General features: G+C 42.7%; 1 protein-coding gene across 4 annotated transcripts; it reads left to right on the top strand.

Moving 5' to 3' along the window:
* The first annotated feature begins 754 nt into the window (after positions 1–754).
* Positions 755–8,796, top strand: LOC119343421. Of its 4 annotated transcripts, XM_037614378.1 has the most exons (13): positions 755–889; positions 1,384–1,528; positions 2,177–2,438; positions 2,599–2,817; positions 2,915–3,041; positions 5,157–5,369; positions 5,789–6,334; positions 6,585–7,019; positions 7,420–7,440; positions 7,515–7,579; positions 7,694–7,748; positions 8,063–8,099; positions 8,177–8,796. In XM_037614378.1, the coding sequence occupies exons 5-13, from the start codon at positions 2,952–2,954 to the stop codon at positions 8,188–8,190; spliced, it is 1,476 nt and encodes a 491-aa protein (XP_037470275.1). In that variant the 5' UTR covers positions 755–889; positions 1,384–1,528; positions 2,177–2,438; positions 2,599–2,817; positions 2,915–2,951; the 3' UTR covers positions 8,191–8,796. The 4 variants fall into 4 exon arrangements, with proteins under 4 accessions (XP_037470275.1, XP_037470274.1, XP_037470273.1 ...); XM_037614377.1 differs by lacking the exon at positions 2,177–2,438 and having other exon boundaries at positions 2,637–2,817; positions 8,063–8,098; XM_037614376.1 differs by lacking the exon at positions 2,177–2,438 and having other exon boundaries at positions 8,063–8,098.
* Positions 8,797–9,554: the final 758 nt, after the last annotated feature.

Below are 9,554 nucleotides of genomic sequence, written 5' to 3'. Positions count from 1 at the left end.
AGCGCCGGGGGCGCCCGTCAGCGGCGGCAGGGAGGGGAGGAGAGACGAGGGCGGCCGAGGGAGGGGGGGGGGCTCGTGCCGCCCCGGCCACCTCCCAGGGAGGCTGCACGGAGCAGATCCGGGGGAAGGGAGAGGGGGAGGGGGCGGTGTCGGGGCGGCCGGCGGTCGGCGGCGGCGGCGGGGCCTAGGAAGGCCGGCAGCGGCGGGGGGAGGAAGGAAGGAACCCTAGAGCGGGAGCGGGAGCGGGGCAAAATGTGTGTTAACAAGATGTAAAGTTTCACCTTTTCTTAATATTTAATAGGCTGTAATATTTATGTCTGATATTACGTGTGCCTGATATGTGGTGTTGCCAAATATTTATAGAGATTGATTGATTATACATTGACGATGATATGTGGTGTTACCGAATATTTGTAGAGACTGATTAGAGATTAATCGTGATTGGTTTCTTCCCATAAAGACGTAATAAAATGTAACAAGGATTTTCATCTTCAAAAGGATTGATCTGATTTGGTACAGTAGATAAAAGCAGTTTAAATGGACCGGTAGGGTAAAACTTGGTTTGATAGTAGTTTGATGGGGGTAAAAGTACTGGATCTGTCAGTGTGAATCCAAATAATGGAGACGTTTCTTTTTCGTTTCTGCGCCGAGGGAGGACGGCGATTCTTTTACCAGAAATTCAGCGGTGGGTCCCACCCGCCACTATCTACTCCACGGGAGTGTTCTTGAGGATCCTGGTTCATATCCCAGTCAACGGACAGCAGAAGCAGCACGAAACGGATCCGTCGCAAGCCAGCACCGACGACTCCGCCGCCACGGCCAACGGCGTCGCCGTCGACGCGACGCCGCCCCATCTTTCCCCGCGAGCGCCAGCGCGGGGCAGCACAAGGTAGGGGATTCCCCCGCACCGCCCCGCCCCGCCCCTCCCCATTTGATTTTGTTCTTTTAATCTTTCGGGGCAGAAAGCTATCTGGCTGTTCCCATGCGCTGGAAAGTTGCTGGTGTGATTCGTTGAAAGCTATTTCCCGAGAAGCTCACGGCGCTATGATGTTGAAATTTCCCGAGAAGTTCTTACCCCTTTCCCGCCTCTGTTTCTTCGCCTAAAGTTCGTCAGATTACCCCTTGTTCAAAACGCCAAGAAGCCCATGAAAGCTTCACCATCCCTGGAACACGGAATCCATTCACCCAGTATTCTGAGAGCGGTTGCTACCGAGTAGTGTAAAATCACTGATGTCTGTGCAATCTTTTCCTGATCTGGCGATGCACTGTGGCTGGCTGCTACCCTGTGTCCTTGCGCTAACTTTGCTATTGCAGAAATTAAATCAGTTTTCCTTACTGTGATTTCTGTTCAAGTGTATTGTGTAATAATAGATTGTGCGACAGGTACATGGAGTATGACATGCTGGAGCACATACTTGAGGGAAAAGAGAAACCAACGAATCTACCGTTTGCACTTCTGAAGAAAATCACAGATGATTTCTCCGAAGAGCGAGAAATTGGCCAGGGTGGATTCGGAACCGTATATAAGGTAATTCTTCTTCCTCAAGGTAATTTCTGTGTATAGCACCTAATATCCTAAGTATCACAAAGATAGCGATGTATCACCAAAAGAACAGAGTAATTTTTTTTTTTAGTTTGACCCCAGGTGCATATGCAGCAAAGTATTCCAAGTCCAGGAAACGTGTATGCATGTTCTATAGAAAAGTAACTCTCCAAGTTATCTATAAATGGATGAACACAGCTTTTACTATAAAAAATGCAAATGATGTTTTTTTTTACATATTCACATTTCATTCGACTATGTACGCTTGGGAGTTCTTGAAGTTTTTGGGAAGCTTGAGAATGTGTTTCCTTTTACTAGAGCACATATGCACAGGATATAACTATAGCAACTTGAAAATATTACTCTATCCTGGTAGTTCATTGTCAGGTCAGTCATTGGCTAGTACTTCCTTCATCCCATATTAATTGACGCTCAACAGATGTATCTAGAACTGAAATATGTCTGGACACATCCATTTGAGTGTCAACTAATACGGGACGGAGGGAGTATATAACTAAAGTTGAGTTCTTTTGAAATGTGTAGTCCCTTCTTTTATACATTTTATTGCGACGTGCTTTCAAAATTCTACAAGCAGGGCTACTAGCTCTAAATGCTCACAAGAGATGTAAACAGGGCGTCCTACGAAATGGAAATGTTGCTGTGAATCGGATCATGAGCAAGTACACAATCGATGAGAAGCTATTTTATCGTGAGGTTAACAGTCTTTTGAAGGTTAACCATAAAAATGTAGTCCGGTTTCTTGGCTTCTGCGCTAATACTGAGCAGGTAGAGATAAAAATTGAAGGTAAAAGAGAATATATTTATGCTGAAATAAGAGAAAGATTGCTCTGTTTCGAGTATATCAGCAATGGAAACCTACAAAATTATATTACTGGTACGACATTGCATTTGATGCGGCCCTTCTACTTCCTCATTATCTTTTTTCCCATGCACTTCTACTTTCAAAGTCATGGTTGAGAAACAATAGACTCGACAAAACAAAATTTGAATCAGATGTTTGAAGATTCCATGCTACTGTTTCTTTCTTTCTACAGACGAATTAAGAGGACTTGAATGGAATGTACGTTTTCAGATCATCAAAGATATTTGTGAGGGTTTGTATCATCTGCACATGGAAAACCATATTATTCATATGGATCTTAAGCCTGCCAATATACTGCTAGATCATCATATGGTCCCAAAAGTGACGGACTTTGGTCTATCAAGACTTGATGAGAACTCACAAACCATGTGTGCGAACCGTTTTTATCACTGTAAGCCACGCATCACAATAACCAATTCTTTTTCATAGTAGTTTTTCTTCTACATTCTTAGTGCCATAATGGGCAATTATGTTGTTATCTTCTGCAGTGGATATTGTGCTCCGGAATATCTACATGGTGGCAGGATGTCTGTCAAATCAGACATATACAGTTTGGGTGTAATAATCATCGAACTGGTAACGGGACATAAGAGTATCCTTGATAACAATAATAGTGTAAGTGTTCCATTAGACCATGCATATGGTTCCTCTTTTACAAATATCCTAGAATTATTTTTTTGCCTTTGCATGTTATGATTTTTCTAATAACTGCTACTTACTTTACATACTCCCTTCATTTTTATATAAAGGCCACAAACTCAGATTACAGGTACCAAATGTAAAATTTAATGCATGCGTTGCAAGTCAGCTTTTCTTTTTGTTTATTAGGATCATTAATACCCCACCTGCATGCAAGAAAACTGAGTGGAGGAAGTAGGTGACTGTTATTATGATTGCGTGCATGCAACTATTAAACAAGTTGCCAGTACGAGAAAATATCATTAATTTTGTCTCGATTACTGTTAGTGGTCTTGTATAGATGCAAATGTATATTCCATAGTGGCCTTGTATAGGTAAATGAAGGGAGTACTATCTATATTGCATTGGATATCATACCATTCCCAATGTTCCCAAAAACTTCAAGAACTCCCAAATGAACATACTTCACCTTGCCTTAGTGCCTCTCCCACCTCGGCACCCGCACCTCACCTCGCCCCAGCGCCCCTCTAGCCTTGACGCTCTCCCCTCAACTCGCTAGCATCGCAATGCCCCTTTTGATCTCGCCCTTGCGCCCCTCCCGCCTTGGCGCCCGCACCTCACCTCACTAACTAGCAACCTCCGAGGCAGGTATGCTCGCTCCCACCGCTTGCATCTTGCCGTCTCACAACTCACTAGCCACCCCAGACATGTCGGTCGCTGGATACTTCACGGCGGCCTCCCTGCCGCTGCAACCGCTTGTCCTCCTAACTCACCGACCCACCTACAGACCTTACCACCATTGGAGCGTCTCCTCCATGCCACCCATCGCCCAAGAGGCGAGTATATGGAGTCCGTCCAAGATGACCTGCCAGAGTAGGAGAACAAGGAGGTTGTGTACTCTGACAAGGACCTCTGCGCGACTCCGATGCAAGAGTAGGACATGAAGATGGGCAAGGCGGGTATTTTTACCCGCGGGAGTGTTGTACCTAGCCGGGTACGACTATGGGAAAAAAATTGGCCCCGGGGTGTGGGTATGGGTAGCGGACACTAATTTTTTTAGCTAGGTGCGGGTATGGATTCATTTCTACTCTCGCATACGACGAAGCTGGGTGCCATTTGTTCAAATATATATGTGAGGCTTCTATATGCAGCCTCTAAGTTGAGGTTACCTAAGAATGATGCCTGACAACGGATTGCACTGAACCTAAGGTCAATTTGTTGTATTGTGCCCTTGTCTATAAAGTTGTATGGCCCACCCCACCAATGATTCATACTGCATGAGCAATGTTTTGTACACATATAGGGGTGTCTACCTTCACAACATGGGCTAGGGGTGTCTATTTTTACAGCATGGGCCAGGTACAAGCTTAACAAAATATCAATTGTGGGTCTCGTCTCCTTGCGGCAGTCCCGACCAAAACTAAGTATTACTAGATCATGATGGTGTGTTGCCACACCCGTCAGACACAATAAGATGCTACAAATTGTTGAAGTATATGAAGATTTCCCAACATTCTCCATTAGTTTAAACTTTTGGTTTTACCGGTTGCTTCATGAAACTTAATACGTTATCAGAGCCAAGAGGTCTCAAGTTCAAGATCTAGCCCACACGATATTAATAAATATAGTTGCAACCTACATCAGCCCCACATCTAAGGCTCTTATTAGTTGCTTCATGAAACTTAATATGTTATTAGAACCAAGAGGTCTCAAGTTCAAGATCTGGCCCACACGATATTAATAAATATAGTTGTAGCCTACATCAGCACCACATCTAAGGCTCATACGAGCATAAACGTGAGGGGGGTGTTGAAATATATTCCCCACCCTTCTTTTCCAGTTCATCCTTTTCGATTAATTGGCTGGTGCATGCAATTAAAAAAAATGTTGCCCCCGAGTGATCCAAGAATTATTGATTTGCTAACTAGTAATAGGAAAAAATAGCTTTGGGCAGGTCCATTGTGATACATGTTCGGATTGGGTTAGTTGTCGACCTTTGTGAGTAATAGAATAAATAGGCAAGCATGCACCATTTATATTTTGACGCGAATATTTTTTCCATTGTTCTAAGTTAACTTTGTGAAATGATAGGTACTCAGAAGATGGAGGCACAGGTGGAAAAAATCAGGGAAGGAAACGCCATTAGGTTACCGACAAGTAACTAAATGCATCGAAATAGGGATGCGCTGCCAGGAAAAGGACCCCTACAGGCGACCTTTTATTGGCGGTATATTATGTGATTTCATAGACATGAAAGGTACAAATGGGCAATTCAGCAGTGACAATGGGTCCACAATTGATGAGGTAATTGAGCTTAATATGTTACATGAATCCTCAACCACCTAACAGTTTCTAGCATTATTTGGTTGTTCTTCAAGAAGCTAACATTAACTTTCTAATAAATAAGTTTATAATCCCTTAAGCCGCACTTCTCGCCTTGTGTTGTTTGTTGATCTTTCCTTTCTAGTGGGATTCCCCTTTCTGTCCCTCTTCTCTTATCTTTTTTTCCTCCCGGGCTTTCACAGGCTTTCTTCTTCCATCTTTGTTTGTTTGAATTGAACACTAGCTTACTTGTTTCTTATAGGAAGGAGGTCCCCTCATTATCTTCCGTCAAACTGATCTTAAGCACATATTCTTGCCTGACTCAAAATGTATCTTAATTAGGAGACGAGATGCATGAATTAAGCATATTCATGGTAATGTATTTTGCTCATTTTTCACAGATGAGCCCTTACTTGGAGGATGATATGCTTGGAATTGAGCCGCTCGAACTACATTTTCCTTTTGACCTGAACAAGCAAATGTCATGCTCAATACAGCTAACCAATGAGACAGATGGTTGCATAGCCTTCAACATCCAAACAACGTCCCCCTTGCCATATTGCACACATCCAACCAAAGACATTGTGCCACCGAGATCCAAGTGTAGTATCGACATAACATTGCAACTACAGAAGAACGCACCACGACATGCCGGCGGGTTAATTGTGCGGAGCACTAAAGTAAGTGATGGTCTTGCAGCTCGGGATATAACTACTGACATGTTCAATAAAGAGGCAGGCAACTTGGTTGATGAGGTGAGTTTGGATGTTGTTTTTGACGGAGAGCTACAAGCCCCATGCTCATCTGAAGTATGCTTATCTGAAGTACCAAAGCATTCATCACTTGCACCAGTAGCAGTTTTGGGTATGGATGATCCGAGCAATCAAGAGGCATCTAATGTTCCACGGTCATCTGCACATGCGGGGTCAGAAGGGACAGACTCTGAGGTGAGCTTACTCAATGCAAAAGCAGAAAGGAGCTTAGTATGGTACTGTAACTAGAGCACCAATGTTTTAGACAATTCAAAACTGGTGCGCGCCTGGTGGAATATGCTTTTCTATGAGTGTCTGCAGTACAATCCCATTAGTTAAGTTCCATGCATGCAACCTAACAAACATAAACAATAACTGCCCTTTCTTTCTTCAGGAAATTTGTGCAGATGCTAATTTGTTAAACGGTTAAGTTCTCCCTCTGCAGGTAATCCCTGCAGGCTCCAACAAGCTTCTTGACATCCACCCACCCGAGCTTTGGTTCACCTTTGAACCCAACAAGTTGATCCCCTGCTCACTGCACCTAACAAACAACACAAATGAATATGTGCCGTTTAAGCTTTTGGAGAAGAGTAGGCTCATGGACAAAAGGAGGTTCTTTCTAAGTCTACCACTGTATGGCATTGTCCCCCCGAGCTCCACCTACATTCTCGTTGTGACAACGGATAAAAGGGAAAACCTGCCAGAAGAAAGAGATGTCAATTTTGTTCTTCAGAGCAGTATAGGTGATGAGGGCCTCAAGCCTTTCAGAAACCAATATGACTGTGACCAATATTTTGAGAAAGCAGCAGAGACGAGGCATATCGTGCATGATGTGACACTGAAAGTTGTTTATGCACCCAAAGGGGAGACGGCATGTGAGGTGAGTTAGTTCAAGTAAGCAGAATATTTTGCCCGGTGAGGATAGATGTGAAGTATACAGTACAGACAATGTTAGTACGTAATGCACCTGAAAGAACAGAACCGCCTGCTAGTGTGACCTGTTGCTTGCCTCGCCTGTCCTGGTTTTGCACAGGGTTGGTGAAATTTGGTTAGCATATAGAAAATTGTTAGAATAGCCGACAGAACTACCTGAATCCAGTGGGATTCAGGCCGGTATGAGATATGATCTATTCTATTTTGTTTAATATAATTTGCAAAGTCCAGTTGAGTTCTGAGCTGAATTCATTTGAGTGACCAGTAGAATTTCTTGGAAAGCGGGTTGATATGTACTGATGCTTCTTTTTCTTTCTTTTTTTCTTCATGCATCCACGATGCAACAGGCAATTCCACCTTTACTTAAGGTCTGTTTTCTTTTCTCTTCATAGATCTTCCAACCTTTGGTTTCTATAATTTTACCAGAGTTTTGTTGGATCAGATCACATTCGTGGAGAAAACCCATGCAGCTTTGTGTTCCCTCGATGCAAACCAGACAGAGCCATGGTGAGTGACCGAGTGTGTATCATGTACAGTATGCATAGGCATTAGAATGGCTAAACCTCCTTCAAATGAGCACATTGATTGTGATTATCATGGTTAGATTTCTTCTCATTGCAGGATTATAACAGGTCATTATGATGGACGTGTTGGTTTATGGGACTATGACACGCAGGCAAGTTACTGTATTCTCTCAGAAGTTAGTACCAGAGTCATATTATATCTGAACATACACAGTTACTGCTTTTCGTTGATGTTTTCTGTCATGAAAAGGCAAGTTTGTTGTTGTTCAACATAAGTAATAAAATGCTAAAAGCTTTTCTGAACAGTCTGAAAAACCGTCACACTATACATCTCTTATATTGACAATATTCCACTTGTGGATACATTTGATGGTCATCACAGAAAGCTCAATTTTTATGGAAAAATGTACCACGCTTTTGTTGGCATTATTGGACTAACAAAGGGCTCATTTGTATTTACTGGCAGAAATTTCTTGCTTTGGTTAAAGTCTCAGGATCATCAGGCATGATATGAAATCTCTGGTTTCTTTGTTATCATAACTAAGTCGATATACTAATAAGATGACCATTCTCACTGTAGGGTTGTCTTGTTAAATTTATTGAACGGCGTCAATGGTTTCTGGCCGGTTCATATCACGAAGGATTTATCCACGTGTACAGCTATGAAATGTAAGTGCAGGAAGTCAATAGTGTGCGATGTGCGGAAACGTCTTGATCTCGGTACGAGGGGACGTGTTGCATGTTATAGGCAGGGGCGCAATAACCCTGAGGCGCATACAGTTGAGATCTTACAGAAGACTTGGAGAAGAAGAGATAGAATAGGTTACAAGAGATAAACATGAACCAACTACCTAGCTATCTCTATCAATATGGTTGGACTCCTGATGCGGCTCATGAGGTTGGTGCGGCAGCCAGCCAAGGCGTGACAGCCAAGGCAACGTGACAGGTTGTTTAACACCCTCCCGTAATCACAACTTCATCAAGTTGAGATTATGCTTGAAGTCTTCAAAGCTTTTGGTAGGCAATGGTTTTGTGAATCCATCTGTAATTTGATCTCTGGAATGCACAAACCGAATGTCAAGTTGCTTCTTGGCAACTCTTTCTCTCACAAAGTGAAAATCTATCTCAATGTGCTTTGTTCTGGCATGAAAAACTGGATTAGCAGACAAGTACATTGCATCTAGATTGTCACACCATAAACATGGAGCTTGAGTATCCTTAATACCAAGTTCCCTCAGAATGGATTGTACCCAAATAATCTCTGCTGTGGCATTTGCTAATGCCTTATACTCGGCCTCTGTACTAGATCTGGAGACAGTAGCTTGCTTTCTTGCACACCATGATATCAAATTAGGACTAAAAAATACCGCAAATTCACCAGTGGATCTCCTATCATCCAAACATCCTGCCCAATCAGAGTCTGAGAAGGCACTTATAAGTGTAGATGATGACTTGCAGAAATTTAGACCAACATTAAGAGTGTTCTTGACATATCTAACAATGCGTTTGGCAGCAGTCAAATGAACTATAGTGGGTGCATGAAGGAATTGGCAAACTTTGTTAACAGCAAAAGAGATATCAGGCCTGGTAAGTGTCAAGTATTGAAGAGCACCTACTAGACTTCGGTACCTTGTACTATCATCTTGACTCAAAAGCTGTCCCTCGGTAAGAGACAATTTTTCTGAACTTGACAAAGGAGTGTGTGATGGTTTACAACCTTGAAGACCAGCCTTCTTTACCAGATCTGCTGCATATTTCTCCTGGGATAGGTGAAGTCCATCCTCATGCTTCTTCACCTCAATCCCTAGAAAATAATGTAAGTCTCCAAGATCCTTGAGAGCAAACTCTGTACTGAGATCCTTCAAAAGTCCTGTAATGGCCTCATCTGATGAACTGGTGACAATTATATCATCAACATATATAAGTACAAATATGTGTGTATTGTACTTATTGTAAAT

Source organism: Triticum dicoccoides, unplaced genomic scaffold (genome assembly GCF_002162155.2).
Source record: "Triticum dicoccoides isolate Atlit2015 ecotype Zavitan unplaced genomic scaffold, WEW_v2.0 scaffold126644, whole genome shotgun sequence".
NCBI classification, from domain to species: Eukaryota; Viridiplantae; Streptophyta; class Magnoliopsida; order Poales; family Poaceae; genus Triticum; species Triticum dicoccoides.
Note: the sequence above shows the minus strand (reverse complement) of the source record. Positions and strands in the feature narration are given on the sequence as shown.